The 22934-nt window shown below is 41.7% G+C and overlaps 1 protein-coding gene across 3 annotated transcripts in view; it reads left to right on the plus strand.

Moving 5' to 3' along the window:
* Positions 1-17332, plus strand: part of Acvr1 (activin A receptor type 1) — a 119240-nt gene extending 101908 nt beyond the window's left edge. For all 3 annotated transcript variants that reach the window (XM_035446227.1, XM_027420394.2, XM_035446228.1), the window contains 4 exons: positions 824-1099; positions 5231-5428; positions 15302-15432; positions 16120-17332. In XM_035446227.1, coding sequence (XP_035302118.1) covers positions 824-1099; positions 5231-5428; positions 15302-15432; positions 16120-16254 — 740 coding nt within the window. In that variant the 3' untranslated portion in view covers positions 16255-17332. The remainder of the gene's footprint in view (positions 1-823; positions 1100-5230; positions 5429-15301; positions 15433-16119) is intronic.
* The last annotated feature ends 5602 nt before the right edge of the window (positions 17333-22934 follow it).

A 22934-nucleotide genomic window follows, 5' to 3' on the forward strand; every position in this document is an offset into this window, starting at 1 on the left:
CTGCTCATTTCAGTTATTTTTCCTGGTTTAGGACATAATGAATGGACAAACAAAATCCTCCTTTAAGATCTAAGCATCACAGGGATGGTGAGAGCAAAAGAGTTTGCTTAGCATATAAGATAATTCCTTTCCCACGGGAAGAAGTCAGTATGGGCTACTGCACAGGTCACAGTTTACTTTCTTTGGAATTGGACTTTGCAGCTTGGGATTTGGTACACATTAAGAGTTCCTCAAGTGTGTTTAGAATGTGAGCAAAAGCAGCTTCATGTCTCTCTGAGTCTGCTAGGGCCTTATTTCCCTTCAAGACATCTTCACCTCTGGATGTAAGCCTATTCCAGTGTCTGCTCTGAATTTTTTTTAAAATTATTTATTTTAGAAAAAAATTTATTTCGGTACTGCAGTGGGTACAGCAGGCATGGCAATAATAGTGGCTGCCTGCCCTGAGCTATTAGGATTCTGGGTGCTGGACTCATGCTGCCAGGTCAGGACTAGAAGGCAAGCATCCAGGTTCCAGGTTTGTAGAACTATTTGGGATATCTACATAGCAAAGAGTTCAAAATTTTTATTGTGGGCAAGCACCAAAGTTTAAATGTCATGCGATTCTGTACACTGTGTATTATTTTTTAAAAGGATTTTTTACAGTGGAAACTGGCTGGATATTTTGCTGCTCAGTAACACTGTCCTTTCAGGAGTAAATGCTATTTTTTGTTGCTCTTGTAATTGTTAATTATTCTTTGTTTTAAATTGGATCTGCTCTGTGACTGTTTTGGGTCCTCAGAGTTACAAGGAGGAGATCTCACTGTGAAAATTCTGTCCTTTGCAGGTTTCATTGCTTCAGATATGACATCTAGACACTCCAGTACCCAGCTGTGGCTAATCACACATTACCATGAAATGGGATCGTTGTACGATTACCTTCAGCTCACCACGCTGGATACAGTTAGCTGCCTTCGGATAGTGCTGTCCATAGCTAGCGGTCTTGCACATTTGCACATAGAGATATTTGGGACTCAAGGGAAGTCGGCCATTGCCCACCGAGATCTAAAGAGCAAAAACATCCTGGTGAAGAAGAACGGACAGTGCTGCATAGCAGATTTGGGTAAGATTTTCAAAACATTCTTAATGACCTCATTCACTAGTGTTGTCCTCCAGTGTTTAGCCAGATTGTACCTATTTCTCTCCCTCACATGTTGTACCGAAAATTTCAAACTTTAAGGAAAGCTGTCGTTGTAACCAGCAGCTGTGTGTGTACCACTTGCATCTCCCCATTAACATCTCACAGTTCTTTCAGTCCGAACCATGCATTCATCTATTCGTGTTCATCTTCCAGCATTTTAAAGCAAGTTGCAGACAAAAGAATTCTTTTCTCTGACAACTTCAACATTCAAACGAATATACCGTTAAGCAAAGTGCCTTATTTTTTGTTCATTCAGTTTTTTCCTTTCAGGAACAATTCACACATCCTGAAACACACACACCTTGTATTTTCAGAGTTTTGACAGAAGCTGTAAACCCCAAGTCTCCACTGAGACTTTCCTATTGTTTTTCAGAGTAGGCCCCATCCCTGTCCCGCCACCCTGAGCAGCAGCGACTACTATTGCATTCTCATTTCACGAACTTTTGCATGAAAGTAGTTGTAGAGCTAAATATTTTATGGAGTGGTTTGTCTTAGAAAAATGGTTTATGAAGTCATTCTTCTGTAGCCAAAGCAAACTTATCAAGTGGAGGAAGTAATCCGTGAGGTAACTCACCTTTCGTGGACTTGGAGCCCTGCCACCCTCCAGGGTTTCGGCTCTGCTGACTGGAGCCTCAGTTGTTCTACAGATGAGACTATCGTCACAGATAGTGGCAAGTCTGCAAAATATTAGCTACCCTAAACCCCTAGAATTTCAGCTGTGTAATTGTGCTAATAAGAACTGAATGATGTTCACTCATTCTAATAGACTATTGAGATTCATCATTCCGATAAAGGTTTAGACAGAATTAGCTTTAATTGTGTAATAAGATTAATTTACTTTTGTTTGATTTTAAAAACAGAGAATTTGACTTGTTAGGAAAATCTATTTCCTTTGATTCATTCTAGAATCTCAGCTTGCATGTTGAAGCATTATCATACAGTGTAGTGTAGTCCCGAAGCTACAGTCAACCATTTGAATCTCGATGAAGGAAACTTGCACAGCTTATGTTTTGGCTCTTGGAGCCAGGGTGATTTGTGTGCAAATTCTGCAATTTACTTTGTATTTTTGCATGTCTATTTACTTACAAACCTCAAGTGCTGACACTTCTTACATTCTATCCAAGGGCCAAAGGGTCTTAGCCAAAGGGAGTGGGTCGTCTAGTGCTTAATGCCATGCTCTGAACTTCTACAGCACCTTCACAAGAATTGTTTCTGCTTTACTCATGTAACTCACCACAGACATGTCCACCTCACAGGATTGTAATAGGGCTCAGGCATTGCTAGAAATAACCATAGAACAAAGGACTCAGTGAGGGCTGCTGTTATACTACAGTAGGGCAACTCTTGGCTTTGGTTTATGGGACTTGGTCAAGAAAGAGATGTCGGATTTTGTCCAGCTAATTAATGGTTAGCCACATTTCTTTTGGTATGAAGCCTTCCAATTAGGTACATTAGTTGTTGTAAAAACCCATGCTACTGAGTCACTGCAGGAGACCCATAATGTTGTGTAGGAAACAGCCCTTTTAAGGCTTTAGATTGCATTTATTTCTTCATGGTTTACCCTGAAATTAAGGATCACTCATCAGGAACAGTGTTCTGTTATCAGTGCTGCTCAAAGGACTGTATATGATTGATTTTTCTAACTTTTTATTATTAACAACACTTAAGCATATACATTTTTAATTAAATTTATCTTTTTAAAAATTAACTTCATTATTAAAAAATACTTGCAAATAAGTGAAAGCGTCACATAAAAGGTTTGAAGGAATATTATTTTTGTTTTGTCTTGTTTTGTTTTTTGAGACAGTGTTTCTTTGTGTAGCCCTGGCTGTCCTGTCCTGGAACTTGCTCTATAGACCAGGCTGGCCTCAAACTCAGAGATCTTTCTGCCTCTGCTTTCCAAGTGCTGGAATTAAAGGTGTGCACCACTACCACTCCCCTTGAAAGAATATTGTAATGACTCTTAGGTTCAAAATTAGAATTTTTATCACATTTTTCTTCTGTGCTTAAGTAGTTTTACTAATTTTGGGGTATGTGACAGATACCACAGCACTTTATTACTAAATATCTCAATTTGTTGTCCCATATCAAAATATATCTTCCAAGACCACAGTTTAATCTCATCTAAAAATCACTGAAGTCTAACCATGTCTCCCAGACTGGCCTGGAACCTCATTTAGCCTAGGCTGGATCTTCCTGCCTCAGCACCTGAATGCTGAATGTATTACAAGTGTGTGCCACCATCCTTGACTTTCCCAAGTAACAATTTAGTCAAGGTTTACAGGTTGCATTTTTTTTTTTTAAATTGTGATAATACTCTAGTGGGTAAAGGATTTTCTGTGAAGCTTATCACCTAACATCTTCTGGATGGTTTTTATTTCCTTCCTTCCTTCCTTCCTTCCTTCCTTCCTTCCTTCCTTCCTTCCTTCCTTTCTTCCTTCCTTCCTTCCTCCCTTCCTTCCTCCCTCTCTACCTCCTTCTTTCTTTCTTTCTTTCTTTCTTTCTTTCTTTCTTTCTTTCTTTCTTTCTTTCTTTCTTTCTTTCTTTCTGGTAGTGTCTTACTATTTAGGCCTAACTGACCTGGAACTCACTGGCCTTGAAACTTGTAGAAATTCTCCTGCCTCTGCCTTCCAAGTGCTAGGATTGCAGGTGTACACTGATAAAATGTTGCTCCAGGATCTAGTCATTGGAAGCCTTTGCTTTGGCCAAAGGAGCCAGTTCCAATATAGTTTGGTCACATGGCTCTTGGCAGCAAGCTTCAGTGCCTTGCATGTAGGTCTCTCCATGGGGCTATTTACTGGCCTTTAGCATACTGAATAAGTCAAAGAAAAACAATCAGGAAAAAAACTTTTGTTCTGTCTTTTGGACCCTCGTTCTAAAGATACACATGGTCACTTTTGTCATTATTAATCCAGCCCAAACTTCTGGACAAAACTAAAGCCAGCATCACAACTGGTGTGGCAGGTGTGTTTCAGCTGCACCTTCACGGCATGCTAATGGTTCAACTAGTGGTTCTAGGAATGGCAGAGGAGCACATATGATTTGGGGAATGCTCAAAATGGCCACAACAGAGAAAGAGGAGCCACTCTGCTTTAGATGAAGGCAGTTGCTAAAATCTTAGCTAATTGTGAAGGGTAAGATGGCGTGCTCTCTGGCCTTGTATGGAGTCATGTCTTCAAAGCTATGGGCCTGAAGAATTCACTCACTGCAGATAGCTGGAGGGATTTCCAAGGCATCTTAGGATTGCAAAGTTTCCCAGGGCATCTTGATCCTGTTTGGCACTTCTCATAATATTGAGTGTTATAGCAATCATTTTTAAGATGGTCTATTTATGCATCAATAAATAATTCCACCCTCAAATAAGCCGTGCACAAATCTGTCTTTCCCCAGTGGCTAGAAGGGAATGGCAGGTCTCTCTAATTGATGGAGGAATTCAGAAACAGAGCCATGGCTTAAGTGCTTTGGAACCATTTAACAAGAGAGATGCACTTTGAGTCAAGGTTCAGCTTATTGCCGTCTGTTCCCAGGATTTCAGGGGAAGGCCCATGGGCTCAGCCAGCCTGATTGCTCTGATAAGAGGCTGCCCCTTTGGGGATACACCAGAACCAGTCATAGTTTGCCCTTTGTGGAGCAATAAATTACCGAAGGTTTTTGGCCTCACACTGTCAAAATTTGTGTTTGGAGATAAGTGGGAGTAGTGATGGCGTTTGGGAGTTTACTTTGCTGATTTTTAAGCCACCTTGAGGTTTACCTAGAATGTGTATGAACCTGTTTTTCCATGGGCTTCAAATGTGGCCTCATAGTGCTTTAGTGTTTTGGTCTGCATTTACAAAAATCTATATCTCCTAGAGCTTCATATATTAACTTGATAGTCTCATAATCTTCCTGTTCTCACACCCAAAGTTACAATTAATCTGGGGACATCCAGGATATTCTAGATGTAACATCAGTGACATGTACCACCAGAGGGCGCTTTTGATTGGGGCTGTTTTAAGTTCTTGCAGCTGCCCAGTAGGAGAAAGGCTAATTACACTGTTGTCTTTTTCCTTTTAGGCCTAGCAGTCATGCATTCCCAGAGCACCAATCAGCTTGACGTGGGAAACAACCCCCGTGTGGGGACCAAGCGCTACATGGCTCCTGAAGTTCTAGATGAAACCATCCAAGTGGATTGCTTTGATTCTTACAAGAGGGTCGATATTTGGGCCTTTGGCCTTGTCCTGTGGGAAGTGGCCAGGCGGATGGTGAGCAATGGTAAGTGTGTGACATTGTCCTTGTCCGTGGTCTTTTGATGCAGTGTGGTCAAAAGGCATAGGGCAATCTGGAAGCCACATTGTTCCTCAAATCAAATCATACTTGCCTGACTTATGGTGGGTTAAGTGTGTAATGGCATTGTGTCTGAAATTCAAGAGAAAAAATGACAACCGAAGAGCTATTTTTGGAGCAGGGTAATGTTTTTCTTGGTTTTCGCTTGGGTCTCTCACTCTTTATTTCCTTTCCTTTTCTGGCTTTCTGTCTGTCTGTCCTCTCACTGTCCTTCCCTCTTTATTGCTCCATAAGCTAGATTTTACTTAAGAGGAGTGAGTGTTCAGCCCTTATGTAAGAACCTTGCTATTGAGGAATTCTTTTTCTTCTTATCACTGGATTATTGAGAGAAGTCTGCTTCCACATTTGGTAAGCATTCCTTATCAGAAGCATTCAGTACTTTCTCAAAATGAATCAGATTTAAGTTCAAGGACCATGGATGGGTGGCTTTTATTGATCTGTTTGATTTTATAAAATGGTTTTGTCTTAGCAGATAGGAAAGCATTTGCTTCCCTCCCTCCCTCCCTCCTTCTCTCCTTCCTTCCTTCCTTCCTTCCTTCCTTCCTTCCTTCCTTCCTTCCTTCCTTCCTTCTCTTTTCTCCTTACCTCCCTTCCTTCCTGCAGGGACTCATTATGCAGATCTGACCGCCTCTACTCCCAGGTGCTAGGATAAAGGCCTGCACCACTACACTTGGCCTGTTTGTCACTGTGTTTTGGCCTGTGTCTCCCACAGCTGGCTCTCTCTCATGGCCACTTAGGTACTTAGGTGAACCTCACATAATGAAGCATCATTGATTTAGGAGGCACTGATTTTTATTCTGTCCGCTTAGGCATGCCCCAACAATAGAGTGGTTTTCATGGCAGAATCCCTTGAATCAACTTGATGAACTCAATATATCTGGAAGATATATATCAGAAATTATCCCCTTAAAAAGAGAAGAAAGTAATGTTTAAAGTTTTATTTAATTTTCAAAAGCCATTTTACCTTCCTGTGAACCACTACGATCCCAGTTCTGAAGCCTGCTAGAAATAAGACACGAAATCTAAATCTATGGTACATCCACCATCCACTGACAGTTTTTTCTAATGGTGAAGATTTGTGGAATAATTATAATTTTTGTGAGTGACAGGACCAGAGATTAAGAAGTTCTGTAAAGGAAATGGAGTTGAGTGATTTGATAGCTTCAGTGGACAATAGCTGAAGTAATCGTGCCTTCACAATAGCGTTTTCTGTGACAGGGGTGTCCATTTTTAACATACCCTCTAAGGACATTATGGCAAGTGTTTCAGATTAAACATCCGTGGACTGTCTGTCATTTGACAGTTCTTTTTTATGGAGCCACGGGCATTTTCTGGTAATTATTTCTCAACCTACCGCCTTTCAGTTAGTGCCATCAAAGCACTTGAGACTAGTTTGCGACAGAGAGATTGCCTAGCTGGTTTGTAAAGTTCTGAACTTTGCCCAAAATTGGACTTCATTTCCTCACCTTTCCCCAGTCATTTTTGAGTGCCTTAGAACTGGTGTGTGTGTGTGTGTGTGTGTGTGTGTGTGTGTGTGTGTGTGTGTGTGTGTGTGTGTGTAGAGTCAGACTCTGCTTAGGCTATCTTTGTGTTTGTTTGCTTGTTTTTGTTTTGAGACGTGGTTTCTCTGTGTAGTCCTGGCTGTGATAAGATAAGACCACATGGAAATATTTAGATTAAGAGAAATGGGTTAATAATTAAGACAGAGCTAGCCAATAAGAAACCCTAGTCACCAACCAACAGTTTTTTTAATTAATATAAGCCTCTGTGTGCTTATTTGGGACTGAGAAAGGCAGCAGGAAATGGCAAGAAAGAAACCATCCAGCTAGACCAGGCTGGCCTCAAAAGCACAGAGATCCACCTGCCTCTGTCTCCCAACTGCTGGGATTAAAAGAATGTGCCACTACCACCAGCTGGCTTAGTCTGTCTGAACAAGAGCTTTTAGAAGATTGATACCAAAATAAGCAGTATGATGGGAAACTTCCCCCGGTGAAGAGGAAGTTGGTGTCCTGTAGGCCAGCACAGTAGCTAGTTCCCAGCTTTGGGTGTGCAGCCCGGAGCCAGTCAGGCTGCTAGGCAAGAATGTGTGGTGTGGGCTTTGTAAGTATGTGTCACAGATGTGCCTTGTGTCAGTGTCATAGGCAGCAACACAAATGGCTTGAAAGATCAGTGATTAATAGTAGTCACTTTGAAGTTAGAGTCACTGCTTAAAATTCAGCCAAACAAATGTTAGTTTCCTTGCTAGATCCTGTGATTAAGGTTATTTTGGGAAGAAAAAAAAAAAAAAAGCAAAATACTGTGGCTGGGAGGGGAAGGAAAAATGTTTTGGTTGTTTCATGATTTATTGGCCTCTTCTTTGCATCATGGCTTAGGTGTCTAGCTATTTCCCAAGATGCCGTGGGTTGAGCTTCTGTTCTGTGATGTGTGTGTGTGTGTGTGTGTGTGTGTTTTCTTTTTAAAAGGGGAGATAAGGGTATCTTGTGTCTCATTTTAAAGCAAGTATTACATTCTGAAAATGACTCACTTGCTCTTTTTCCCTTTCTCTAATTCCTCTTCTCCCATGAGCATTCACATGCACACACACACAACACAAACACAGGCAGGCGCGCGCGCACACACAAATTAGTTTATCTAAACTCACACCTGAAACTCATCAATGCTTCTTGAAAACATGTTTTATTTTAACTGCTACTAGCCCCAGCCAGGAAAAGTGGGACGAGAAACATCTTACCCACGTTCCTACGTTAATGTCCCCCATTCCCCTCTCTGTTCTGTTTAAAGGCACTTGTTATCATCTTTCTTGTATGCAACTCTTCAGTTAATCCCCGCTCTTATTTTAAATGGTCACATGATATTTAATTAATGTAATCATTCCCGGATTGTTAGATATCCTGTGTCTCCCATTTGAGGTCTATTGTAGACATTTTTGTGCATGTAACTTTTCATTTGGGGGATTTAATTCCTCATCTTAAAAGACGTAGACTTAATAGGTCAGAATGTGGATGTTTTTATGACTTGGCACACATTTCCAAATTACTTTCCATAAGGGTTGTCCTAATTTACAATATTCCCTTCACCCCAGGGTACAGTGTACCCATTTCACTTTCTTACCACCTTTAAGAACTGTCATTAAAATAATATATATTTTTGAAATTATTGTGTATAAAATGTACCTCATTGAAGTATATGAACATCTCATAATAAGAAGGGTTATTATAATTATATGTCCTTTGAATTTCAGAGTCTATTATAGAAATTGATGGCCAGATAGTTCTGTTGGAGCAGTGATCCTCAAGTGAACCATAAGCATAAAAATATGTCATATTCTGTACTTTTATTGGGATTTTACATTCATTTCCTACTAGTAATAAACCTCATGCTGTTTCTGCACAGGAAATGAGACTCCAGTCCATTTTCACGGTCAAGAATTTCTCAGTAGGCTCTTTTGGAATTTACTGGAGGTGTTACCTTGACACTGAATTTGGAATTGTTAGGGAAGAACAGGGCTTCCCATCTTTCCTGTGTGGATTTCTGTAGGAACTAAAGCAGGAGCTTGCTTGAGGAAGCAGGGAAAGACAGAGTAGGCATCCAAATCAGTGCCAGCTCATGCTGAGATGCTGCTGGGCTTTATCCCCAGAATTCCAAATTAGGACTTCTGAGTTGGAAAAATGTGATGTCCAGGGTTTCAGTATGCACATTTGACTAGAGGCATCCTGAGAAGGCAGAGGAGACAATGCCAGCAAGTGTCTATAAGCTAAAGGGCAAAGCTGTGTGCCTCTGTGGCATCTGGTGGCTTCATAGCTTCCTGTTGTGTGTTTCTGTTTTCCAATGTCTAGAACCAGGACTCTGAGGCGATACACAGAGGCCTGTGTTGTTGGAGCCCCTGGAGCTGTATCTCTGGTTCTGGGCCTGCTGGGACAGGAGAATCAATAACATCCTAGGCTCTCATATTCTACTATGACACTATTATTTAGACTTGTCTCAACATTGGAAAAATATTGATAGTGCCAACTTGAAAAGGTCATGGGGGTTAAATGAGATCATGTCAATGAAGCAGCTATTCTTTGCCTGCTGTGTAGGGAGTACACTGGCTGCCTTTTCTGCCTCCTTTCCAGTAGCTTCCAGATCTTTCCCACCGTCTACCTCATCTGCTCCCCTCTGTTACATGTGTTTCCCCATTTTCCTGCCTGTAGGAAGACTCTGGAGGAACATTCTTATTTTCCTGACTTTAATTATTTTGTGATAAAATCCATGTTCAGATGTGCCAAAAAGTATTGTATCACAGGAAAAACAAACCAAACAAACAAACAAAAATATCCTTGCTGGCCAAGCTGCATCCCTCATGGGGTGGGGACTAGGAAACACTTGTTATAGTAAACGTATGTTTGGCACATGCAGTTTGGGAAGCCTGTTCTAATGAACCCATGAGTTCGCCAGAGAGCTGCATGTGCTTCTGTTCCCAAGCACAATGGCTTGTGTACGGAAGCCATGACAACGCTGGATGTCCGGCATGCTTCATGTTGTGAATTCACTGCCTTAGTACATACTAAGGTGTGAACAGATGGATCTGCCCAGGGACAATGTCCGTATTCATTAAAGTAACTTGAAAGTTCTTACTCAGTCATTCATTTTAACCTTTGGGGAGGTGGGGGTGACTGGGGACAGGAATGTGGAGTCGAGGTTGGGGGAAGGATTATTTTTGTTCCTGTGATTTCCTGTAATTCCACGTCCCTGATTTGGAGTTACTAAACAGAAGAAGACCATCAGCTGAAATAACATGGAAGCATCATAGCTTTATGGGAAGCTGTTTGGTTGGTGGTCTTCTTGCTTCCTCTAAGACAAATATATGTGTCTTTTGTAGCAGTCCCAGCCTTTAGTACGTGACCCCTGTACTCAAGAGGCCTCCACAGTTCCCAGATGCTCCAGCCCTGTGGTGCTTTTGTGTCGATAGGTATGGGAGTGGGAGATGCAGCTCTGTTTGGGGAGTGGCCATGAAGCTATAGTCTCCCATCTCTCCCCTCTGACATCTTAAGATAATATTGCTTAATATTTTAGCCATGCCTGACTTCGAAGTACTTTATTATAGGCTGTTGACTTTTGCTTCTGACCTCCATGAGACTGGGTTTTGACTTTGATGCATATGGTTCCATATACCATGAATTACAGTGGAGGCAATCCTTTACCTAGACTGGAGCAGAGCTGTGCTTCCACCACCTACCTTCAGAATTGTCAGCTGTGGTTCCTGGTCTCCTGTCTCCAGGACTCAGGTCCACAGTCCCTCAACCACAACTCAGACTGAGAGATCCTTGGAGCTCTGGAATCCAAACTTCTTCCTTGCTTATTTGGCATGAGGAAGGGCTGAGAGGGCCAGGGCCTTCTGGGTGGCATCCTTCTGCACGACTCCATTTATGCCTTAGTCATCTTTTATATGTGCCATGGTATTAATTTTTTTTGACATTGTGCTATGAGGCATAGTAAATAAAGTAACACAAATACTGAATGTCCTATTGTGAACCCATCACACGAGGATTCACCCATACACATATTCCTACATGATTTCTTTGCCTATCCAAATGCAACTTCTACCAATGTCCTGTAATTTATTTACTTATTTATTTATTTGCTTCATATTGGCTCTTGGATCCAATCCTCTTCTCTCCTTTCCTCTCCCCTCCTGTCCCTCCTCTCCTCCCCTCTTCCTCCCCTCCCTTCCCCTACCCCTCCTTCCTTTTCCCTTCCTCTTTCCCTCCCTTCTCCCTCCCTGTCTCCGTCCCTCTGCTCTCTCTCTCCCTCTCCTCTCTCTCTCCCTTCCTTCCTCCCTCCCTCCTTCTTTCCCTCCCTCCCTTCCATCCTCCTTCCCCACTTTGGTATCCCAGACTGACCAGGAACTGGCTATGTGAAGCTGATAAACTATGCAAACTACCCTTTGTGTGGGTGTGGTCTAAGGCCTCCACCATGACAGAATCTCCAGGGAGCTCTTATTTCTGGACACAGCTGTTCTTAGTACTTCCTGGAGTGGGTGTTGTTGATTTGCACATGATCTTTGTAATGTATATTTTAAAGATTTGGAAAACTGTGGCATGAGAGCTCAGGGCCTTCCTCGGAGCCATGCAGCGTATTAGAGCTAGGGCTGTTGGGAAAGACAGATTTGCCTCAAAGAACAGAAAACTTTCCATTAGAGGTATGTGGCACCCCCAGGGGGCAGGGGCACAATACATGGACACCAGTTATACAAATTAACTGAACATGCCCAAAACTGTGGGGGAAGAAGTTATGAATAATCTACTTGTCCATGTCCTTTTGAGTCACCAGCAGCCTTAATGGGAAGGCCAGGGCTGACTGTTTCATCTTTGACAACTGTCTAATGTCACCTCTTCTCTGAATCCCTCTTATCATTTGTTGTCTGTACCACCCACTTGGCACTTGTGTATCTATCTGTTCTTTTGTTTGTTATTTTGAGACAGTGTCTCACGATGTTGCCCTGGCTAGCTATGGCACCTAGCCTTGGACATGGCTAGCCTCAGACATGGAGCTTGGCCTGCCTCTGCCTCCAGAATGCTGAGATTAGAGGTGTGTATTTTTAGTTGTTTTCCTTCATTCTTGGTATCTTCTCAGCTGGTTCAGGGTGTGGCAAAGCTCATCCAGTGCTGCATCCTTGGGACTCATGCTTCACTTTTTTGCTTAGCCAAACAGATTGTCACATTCATGCAGAAGGTGAGGAGCAGTTGTTAAGTCAGTCAGTCTTTATCTAGCACACTCTAAATGCTCAGTCCACCCTCCACCCTAGCCTTCCCGATTCTGTCTACCACATACACCAGTTTCACTCACAGGGGACTTCTCTCATCTTTTCTGGGGTCTGTAAACACCTTACACCTGGAAAATACCCTCTCTCTAGTGGTTTTTCTTTTCCTGGCCTCTTTTCTGCATCCCATATTTACTTATCTTTGCCCCCCTGCCTGGAACATCTTCGCTTCCATGACACCACCCAGTTTCTAGAAACTACTTAGGAAACCACACATGTCCCTTTCTCTGAGCTCTATCCCATTGCTCCTGTCTGTAATACTAGTTGATGTTCCTCTTTTCATCTGTTTGCCATTATTTTGTTTTGTTGTTCATCACCAATACTCCATCTTCCTCATTTCTGTATCCCTGCTGCCAGGCTCAGCCTCTAATACACAGTTAATGGATCAAATGACTATTGAATCTATATAGGAGCTAACACATAAACATAAGATTTCTCCCTTCCAAGTAAAAGCAAATAGTGCTGTGAAAAGGTGTTGAGGGAGCTGGGGAGCAAGTACAGCACTTGCATGAGGATGTGAGTTCAATCCCAGGACACTACATAGATGTACAAGCATGATGGTGCATGCTTGTAGTCCCTGTGCTGGGGAGGCAGGGACAGGGATGTCTCCAGAGCCTGCTGCTATCCAGCCAGCCTAGTCTACCGGTCAAGCTTCTGACCAGTGAGAGAGACTGTCTCAAATAAAACAAGACATAACAGAAAAAGCAAAACAAAAAAGTAGATGGCACTCAAATAACATTACCTGGATTTGACTTCTAGCTCTATACAACCCCCTCCCAAGTATGAACACATACCAGCAAGCAACATTTTTCAGATACTTTTGTACAAGATTTATATTGTCTAAAGGAAAAAGAGATACTTGTGCTATCTTCCACTAGATGGTGATTTCTCTCAGCATGTAACATATTTAATATGACATTTCATTCATAATAGATACAAAGCATTTTTGACCAATAGGGGAAAAATGGCATTCTGTACCAAAGTGAGTTTCCTGAAGAAGACCGTTGCAGTTTAATCCCAGAGTATTTTTTTTTATGTTAGTTAATCTTTTTGAGGAGCATAGCCAGAGTCAGATGGAAATCATGAGTCTGAGCCAATGACTGAAGAAAGAGAGACATGACTGAGGTTTCCATTCACATTGAATTAAGTAGTCTTTGTTTGAAAATCTCAGTTCCTTTTGTTAACACATGACAACATTTAATAAGCTCAAAATATGAAAAATAGAAACACAAGTAGACTAGGGTTTTGTATGGCAGTGTGCATTGTTGGACTCACTAAGTCTTATGTTTTAAATATACACCTATGTTTGATTTGTGTCTGTGTGTGTGTGTGTGTGTGTGTGTGTGTGTGTGTGTGTGTGTGTGTGTTGCATTACTGCGCAAATTCACATAACCCTTTTGGTGCTAACTGAATAAGTTACCCTCAAATAGCCAGTGATTATGCTACATTTTTAAAGAATTAGGCCAGTCTATGTAGTGTATCCCAGTGTATAAATGGAGAGATGGTGAATAGCACTTTGGCTGTCCATTTCCTGTGAACATATCCAGCTCCACAAAAGATGGAATAGCTTGATGTTCAGTTGTGTTTGGGGTGATTTCTCTAAGAAGTGAAAACGGAAGACATTTTTGTTTGAAAGTATTCCGGGATCTTTACAAGAGAAATAGGTAAGGTTTGGAGAAAATGTAGCCACCTCCTGTGAGCCATGGTTTATGCAATTGATGTTTGCCAAGAAAGGTTTAATTTGCATCCATATCCCAGATGCAACTAAATAACATGGCTACATTATTTAGAATTAACAAAGTGTCAACTAGAATTTTTAAGATACAATTTAGACTACTTTCCATTTTAAAAATAAACTCTGTGAGGTTTAGAAACCCTGTAGTATTTCTAGAGCAGCTGCTCCTTATTTCTGAGCTTCTGCATAAGTGGTTTGTATTTATGTGAAATTGGTCCGAGTGGATTCTCACTAACCTCTGTGACAAACGAAAAGGGGATTAAAGCTCTTTTAAGGGGCTTGCAAGAACTGCAAAAGCTTAGTTATACCTTTTACTCACAGTTTCCCTCTGTCCCCTGCAGCCGCGCCTGTGTGTCTAGGAATAGAAGTGAGTTATGCGCAAGAAGGAAAAGGGCCAGCCGCTGAGTTAGTCACTGACCGCATTGTTGATGAAGAAAACCAAGTAGTAATTTCCCTGGTTCTTGAATGTAAGAGGGCGGTCACTTTGATAATTCCATATGGTGAAATTTTAAATTGATTTGTGGAATTCATCTTCTTTGTTAAAAGATAGGTACTGATAATGACTGCAGGAATCACCAAACAGACACTTAAGCTTAGTAGTTTGAGGACATGCCTGTGTGCAGAGTGAGTGATGGGGAAATGAGGACCTCACATCATATTATTTGCATGCCCCTCATGGCATTATTTGAAAGCGATGACTTTTTGGACAAAATAACTTCCTAGCAAAAAAAGTGGTTTGGATGATGGTCTTGATTTGTTTTTTGCCTTCTTGATGCTGGCAGATACTTTTTAAAAAGTTTTTTTTTTTTAACTGTAACTTTATGTGCATGAGTATTTTGCCCATGTGTGCCTGTGCAACATGTGGAGTGTGTGTGTGTGTGTGTGTGTGTGTGTGTGTGTGTGTGTGTGTGTGGTGTGTGTGTGTGTGATGCCCATGGAGGTCAGAAGAGGGTGTGGGATCCCCAGGAACCGAAATTACAGACAGCTGTGAGCTCTATGTTAGTACTTGTGATTTCATGAGAGGATTTTCTGTCTTCGTCTCATACTTCCGATTTCCTGCAGGGTATATATTTATTGCCTTGCTCTCAACTTATTTTTGGGCCTGTCTGTGGCTTCCAAAGCTGCCTTGACATAGGAAAAAGATGAATGGTACTTTATCCTGTCCCATTGTAACTCCTGACAATGATACACAGCAGTGAAACCCTGGGGAGGGGATTGTAAACTCTCCTGCTAACCCACATAATTCTCATCTTGGTCTACACAGGTATAGTGGAAGATTACAAGCCACCATTCTATGATGTTGTTCCCAATGATCCAAGTTTTGAAGATATGAGGAAAGTTGTCTGTGTGGATCAACAGAGGCCAAACATACCCAACAGATGGTTCTCAGACCCGGTAAGCACACTGTTATTAGTTCATCCCTGCAATTATTAGCTTCCTGGAGCTTACATGGTGTGCACTATGCAGCTACCCTTCTACATGTCTTTATGTAGGTTCCTAGAGCCTAGTTGCATGGGTTTGGAAAGTGGTATAGTTCTTGAAGAAGCCCAATCGGTTGCTAATGAGTGACAGTAGTCACATGAGTGTCCATGTGTGACCAGTGTTGAGAACGAGATCACTCACTGCCATTGCCTAAAGTTGCAGCTGTATGTGTAAACCAAGAGACTGCGTGATGGTAATTAACTCTTGACCATCTCTGCTTACCTGAGATTCTAAAAGCAGGCTGCTTGATGCTGAGGAGCCTGAATTGGTGCTCATAGTAGTAGCATATCCAAGACCACTTCTACAATTTCACTCTTATCTCTGAGTTAGTGGTGTTACTTTTAGCAGCCATAAAATCCAAGGGCTGTGAGTTGGCCCATGGCATTTATCTGATAAAGTAAGTTCCAAAAGAAGTTCAGAGAACACTGCATGGCTTCTCCATTGGTGCTAAGGCCTTGAGTACTTGCTTAAAGAAGACGGCTATATTGTGGCCAGCTTCTCAAGACCTTCAGGGTTCTTTAAAACAATTGACACAACATCTGCCCGGTCTCCAGCACCACTAAAAAGCCAGTGTGTGTGATGTTTCTTTTGTCTCCCCAGACATTAACTTCCCTGGCGAAGCTTATGAAAGAATGCTGGTATCAGAACCCATCTGCAAGACTCACAGCTCTGCGTATCAAAAAGACTTTGACCAAAATTGATAATTCCCTAGACAAATTAAAAACTGACTGTTGACATTTTCACGGTGTCAAGAAGGAAGAGTCAACACTGTCGTTGTCCAGCTGGGACCTAATGCTGGCCTGACCAGTAGTCAGAACAGAACTGTGGTCGCCCTCTCGACAGCCGTCTCTCCCAGCCATGTTCTGTTCCAGGGAGACACCGAAATCACCCTAACCTCGCTCAAAAACTGTGACCTGGGCACTTGGTGAAATGTTCCCACCACAGAGACTAATGGTGGGCAGATACGGTTGCAAAGGGAGGGGACTGGAGGAACACAGAGAGATCCTGCAAGAGATCTGGGCATTAAGACAGTGGCTTTGCATATCTTTCACGGGTCTCCTAGACACTCCCCACGGGAAACTCAAGGAGGTGGTGAATTCTTAATCAGCAATATTGGCTGCACTACTCTTCTTTGTTGCACTAGGAATTCTGTGCATTCCTTACTTGCACTGTTACCCTTAATTTTAAAGACCCAACTTGCCAAAACATCGGCTGCGTACTCCACTGGTCTATCTTTGGATAATAGGAATTCAATTTGGCAAAACAAAAAATGTAATGTTAGACTCTGCTGCATTTTACACACGTGCTGATGTTTACAACGATGCGAACATTAGGAATTGTTTATACACAACTTTGCAAATTATTTATTACTTGTGCACTTAGCAGTTTTTACAAAACTGCTTCATGCATATGTTAAAGCTTATTTTTATGTGGTCTTATGATTTTATTACCGAAATGTTTTTAACACTAGACTCTGAAATGGACATTTTCTTTTATTATCAGTTAAATTCACATTTTAAGTGCTTCACATTTTTTTTTATGTGTGTAGACTGTAACTTTCTTTTCAGTTCGTATGCAGAACGTATTTAGTCATTACCCATACGACACCACCCAATATATTACTGATTTAGAAGCAAAGATTTCAGTAGAATTTTAGTCCCAAACGCTGTGGGGGAAAAAATGCATCTTCTTCAGAATTATCCATTATGTGCATTTAAACTCTGCCAGAAAAAAAAATAACTATTTTGTTTTAATCTACTTTTTGTATTTCGTAGTTATTTGTATAAATTAAATAAACTGTTTTCAAGTCAAATGGTGTTTTTTTTTTAATGTGTAAAAAAGGTCTGTGTAATCTAATGTGCTATCTTTGAGGAGGAGTAGAGACAAAAAAACTAATTTGAAAATTGAATTTGCTTTTCAAGGGGAGTAAGGAGCCCGGGGATCTAAGGAGCTAGCTCACAGTTTGAATTGGAGACCACCCCCCCCATTCTTTTGTACTAGGGTTTTTTCCCTTGGCCTCCCTCATTTAAAGTCTATGTGCAGATTCTCTGCTTGTTACCCACCCTGGGCTGTGATCCTGAAAAGGAGGACAGCTGTTGTCTAGTGCTGGGTCCCAGTGAGTGCAGAGCCTGTTACCCCATAGGGCTCAGGAGTCTGCCCTTCACTTTTTTTTTCTTTCTGTCTACAACAGCATGGAAGGTGGGATTTAGAGTAAGCAACCAAAAAGGGGGGGGGGGGGCAGGGACTCCTGAAGGTCTTCTGTAGGTGGCTAGTAAGTTCCTTAGTGTACATTTACATGGCATAGAGTAGAATCATATTCAACTTGTTTTAGGTGAAAATGGGCCTATTAATTCAGGTTATACACTGCGTAAAATTTACTATTTTAACAAACTTAACATATGCAGATCAGAGGCATTAAGCACATCTACAGTTAGGTCATCATTTCCACATTCCGTCCATAGACCTTGGACCTCATAAAACCGAACTCTGTATCTATTAAATGCTAACTTCCTCATTCTCCTCTCCGTCTTCCCCGACATCATCATGCAGCTTTCTCTCTCCATGAATTTGACCTCTCCGGGTTCTTCACATTGAGTGGGACAATGCAGTGTTTGTTCTTTAAGTGAAAGTTGACTTACTTTAACTATCACAGCGAATTCAAGTTTTATCCATGTTGCAGCATATGTCTGAACTGCTTTTTTTCAGGGTGGATAATATTCCACGTGTCCATATACAGTATCTTGTTTATGTGTGCATCTGTGGATGGACCCTCCCAATTTTGGGCTATTGAATGGCTAAAAAAATGGCAGCCATGAATACCCAGTCCACATGTATCTCTCTGAGTTCTTGCTTTCAATTCTGTTATACTCAAAAGTTAAATAGAATCATTTTATTTTTTATTAATATTTTGACTACTTAAAAAGTATGCAGTTTAATGAACTTAAATAAATGTTTATGAATTGTTCGAATCCATGGAAACACAACCCCATTAAGCAGCGAATATTGTCAGCTCCAGGGAGGCATTTTCCTGCTCACATCTTGTTCCTCAGCCACAGGATGCTCTTCTCATTATCAGCAGCAAATGCTATATTCAGTTGTTGTGAACACATTACAAGTAGAAGGATACTGCACGAGTGTGGGAAGGAGTGGGGTCACCAGGCGATGGGTCTGGTGAATAGACACTCGAGATCATTTACAGGACTGTTCAGTGTGTGTCCCAATCAGGGTTCTGCTTGTTCTACATCTTCCCTAGTTCCTTAGGATTTTCTTTTCCATTTCAGTCATTCTGGTAGGTGTTGCACATGTATTTCAGGAAAACAAAGAGACAAAGGGGGAGAGAATGAGTAAATGATGGTTTAAATGTTTCTTGCCATTCTCCTGGAGCAGAAAGGGTCTCAGTTCACACCAGCTAAGTGTGAGCTATGGATGTACATTGCTTACATTGCTGCCTGGACTTGGATGTTCAACAGTGATGTCATTTGGTACCCACCCACTGAACCTGACTGCTTCTGATCTAGTTTAGTATATGAGTATATTATATTCAGGTTTCAGAATGGTCTTATTTGGAAGCAGTTTTTGACCCCATCTGAGTTTCCTTTAGGTGGTTTTGAATTTTCTTTTAAAATACATAATTTAAAAATTTCATCTGTGTATTTATCTATGTATCTATGTGTCTCTGTATGTATCTATCATCTGTTTGGCTGCCATATTTGTATTTGTTTCAGGGGTATGTATGTGCCATATAGTACTTGAATGTAGGTCAGAGGGCAATCTGTGGGAAACACATCTCTCCTGCTTTGTGGGTATCGAAGATGAATCTCTCTAGTTGTCAGTCTTTGTAGCAGACACCTTTGCTTTCTGAGCCAACTTACTGGCCCCTGAACTTGAATTTTAACCTGTAGATTAAAAAAAATTTTAAGATTTATTTTTTATTTTATGCATATGGGGTGTTTTGTTTGCATGTATGTCTGTACCACAGGTATGCAGTAACTGTGGAGACCGGAAGAGGATGTCTGATTCCCTGTGAGTGGAGTTTCAAAGGGTTGAGAGTCAGCATTTGCATGCTGGGATTTAAACCCAGGTTGTCTGGAAGAGCAGCCAGTGCTCTTAGCCATCTCTCCAGCCTGAGATTTTTATTTGGTTACTGACTCATCGATGCCTGAGGTGAGAAGAAACCTAGCAGCCCTCTGGGCAAGCAGGTTAGTGTGGATTCCCCTCCATGTCAAAGCAGGAAGCTGAGGTCCTAAGAGGTCAGTTGCTGAACCAGGACTGAATATTTAATTCTTAGATCAGAGTTGACCACAAGTCAGTCTGCCAGGGTCACTTCTCCCCTCACTGACACTGGGCAACATTCCCTAGCTGCAGAGCTCTGGAGTGAGGACATTTGTTTTCCTCATCCCTTCAAGACAGGATCAAGGAGACATTTTTAAAAATGTGTGTGTGTGTGGGGGGGGGGGCGTGTATTGCATGGATGGCCATGTGTCACCATGTGCATGTGGAGGTCTGAGGACAACCTGCAGCAGTTGGCTCTCTTACCATGTGAATCTTAGGTATCACCTCACACTCAGATTGTCAGACTTGGTGGGCAAGCACAAGTGAGTGCCGTCTCACCAGCCCTGGGGAAATGTTTCATTTAACAAGGTATGTAAGAAGACTCAGGGGGATTGCTGCCATGTTAGCTTCCATGGGCATTGGATCTGATCAGAACGTACTGTTGCCTACCCCTTTTATATGCCTATTTGTGAGGTATGGGCTATAGTTAAGTCCACCTACTTAGCTATGACATGAGAGGCAATTAGAGGAAGTCTGCAGAGCAGGAGAAAGCCATGATGTCTGCTGTTTAGTCAGCAGCCCCAAGCCCTACCTACTTCATGGTGGCAACCCTTTTCCAGAACACCACTGTTTCTTGCTTCAGCCTGCAGTTGTCTTATTTGTAGAAACAGCCTTCTGTGTCCCCGACTCTCTCTATATTGCCAAGAAGCCAGGGCTGCTCCTCAGAAGGCCTGACCCTCTGCAGGGGCATCAGATGTCAGTTCCCTCTCTGGTGTCCTCTTTTAAACTTGGATACTCTAGAACAACCTCCTACCTTTGTTCTGCTGCCTCCCCTGGGTGCTTCCTACATGTGAACTTTAATGTATTTTTGGCCTTTCCCCAATTCTAGCTGCCAGACCTAGCTAACCATTCTCCAAATACGATGAAAAAGAATAAAGAACCATGAAGTCCCTGACTCTCCATTAGACTGATACTGCCATTGTCCTGTGGCCTCTTTCTAGTAACTATGAGGCAACAGCATAGGTTTTATGGTCCCAATTGGCAGGTTAGAAAACTGAGGCAGTAATCTTATTATTCAACTGATTAGTGCTAGAATTAGGATTCGATTCTAAAGCTTTTAAGCCAGAGCCATCTCAGTTACTCCGTGTCTGCTCCCATTCTCACCTCACAGTTTACATCCCTCCTTCCCTAGGGGAAGGACTAAGAAAAAATCACTTGTGTGGTGTTATCTCTCCATGTGTTTATATTCCACAGGAAGATCAACTTGTTGGACTATCCATTTTATTTCTAGAATGCTAATATCTCCACTGTGGGTCTAGTTTTCCTCTTCTCTCTCACCTGTTTGTCTAAATCAGTAATATTTTTCCTACATAAACTGGAGACCCTCTGAGGGACTCCTAGTCACTATACATCTATATTGTATTGAGCACTTTGGCCTCAGAGTCTCCTCCATCCCACCAAAATATAAAAGGTTCCCACATCATAGCCTGTCCCTGTCAAGGATCATGGAAACAGTGTTTCAAAACCTAAGTAATTTACATTTCAGGAAGTCACTCGCCATGCAGTACCATCCTTCTCTATGGAGAGTTCATGTTCAAGTGTCCACTATGTGAATGTCTTAAGTCCCTGTTACTCTCCAGCAAATATTTAAGTCTCCTGAGTAGTCACTGTGTGTGCAGTCCTTTGCTCTCAGGTGAGCAGCTATGCCTCACAGACACAGTAGCAGGGAGGTGCATTATATTTTTATCTGCTACTTGGAGGTCCTCAGGCTAATGGAGGTTGTGACTCTGCTTACCCTTGTTTAGTATCAACATTTTAAGAATTAAATTAAAATCTACATGCCAGTTAAAAAAAAATCCGAAAAAACTCTCTCCAATTATGCTTAAGTATTTCACGTGATTATCTTTCCGGAGTTGTGTTCTGAGTTATTTTGCATACATTTTTTGTAGTATACATGTGCAAATATGTGCATGTATGTGTGCATGTGGATGCCTGTGGATATGGGTCTGTATGTGTGGCAACCAAAGTTAATGTCAGGTGTCTTCTCAGTCACTCTCCACTTTAGTTTTAGAGGCAGGGTCTCTCACAGCCTGGAGCTCATTTATTAGGAGGACTGGCCAGTAAGCTCCAGGCATCTACCTGTATATGGCCCTGCTCCATCACTGGGGTTACAGACACACACCAGCTTTTATGTGGGTGCTAGGGATCAGACTCAGGTCCTTATGCTTGCACACTGAGCACTCCCCACTGAGCCATCTTCTCCCAGGGTATCTTTATGTAATGAGAAACTTCTTTGAAATGTTAAAGACAAAGCAGTTTTGTTCTGGTTTGGGAGGCCAGGACAGTCTGTTAATTACCAACTGACTTGGTGGGATAACTACTTTTGTCAATTTACAATTTTAATACTTTCTGAGTTATTGTCTAAAACGGCAGCTAGCTGCAGTAACAATAGGAAGCAGAAGTCCCAGGATATTTCTGTCTCGATTCCTCCTCTCTCGTGGCAACCCCTTTTACTTTTTTGAAGTCTTTCCCTTTGTTTTGAAACATCATAATTATCTATTTCTTGTTTTTGTTTTTAGTTCCAGACATTATTAATTCACTTCTATTCAGGAAGAGAATGTAGCTTTCACCAGTTTTCTTCCTCACCCTCAACTTACACGTGTTAATACCTCTTTCCTCTTTGTACTCATTCATTGATGTAATACATATTGATTGAGTGCCTACTTTGTGCCTAGTTGATTGCCATGCAAGTAAGTGTGTGTGTGTGTGTGTGTGTGTGTGTGTGTGTGTGTGTGTGTGTGTAATCAATGAATCAACAAACAGAAAACTTTTCATTCAGAGAGTATGTTAGGGTATAATTTTGGAGGAAGTCAGTGCCCAATGCCTGATTTTGTTACTAATGTTATCCACCAATGATTGCATTTCTCTCCCTGTTCAGAGTTTGCTTTCCCTAAAGTAAACAGTGTGTGTGTGTATGTGTGTGTGTGTGTGTGTGTATGTGTGTTTACGAGAATGCATGGGGTTTGATCCTAAGTTTCCATACATGTTAGTCAAGTACTCTATTGCTAACCCACATCCGTAGATGTGGATTGATTCCTTCTCTCTTCTCATTTATGAAGTTTTGGCACACTGTCATTCGCTCC

The sequence above is a fragment of the Cricetulus griseus genome, chromosome 6, assembly GCF_003668045.3.
Source record: "Cricetulus griseus strain 17A/GY chromosome 6, alternate assembly CriGri-PICRH-1.0, whole genome shotgun sequence".
NCBI classification, from domain to species: Eukaryota; Metazoa; Chordata; class Mammalia; order Rodentia; family Cricetidae; genus Cricetulus; species Cricetulus griseus.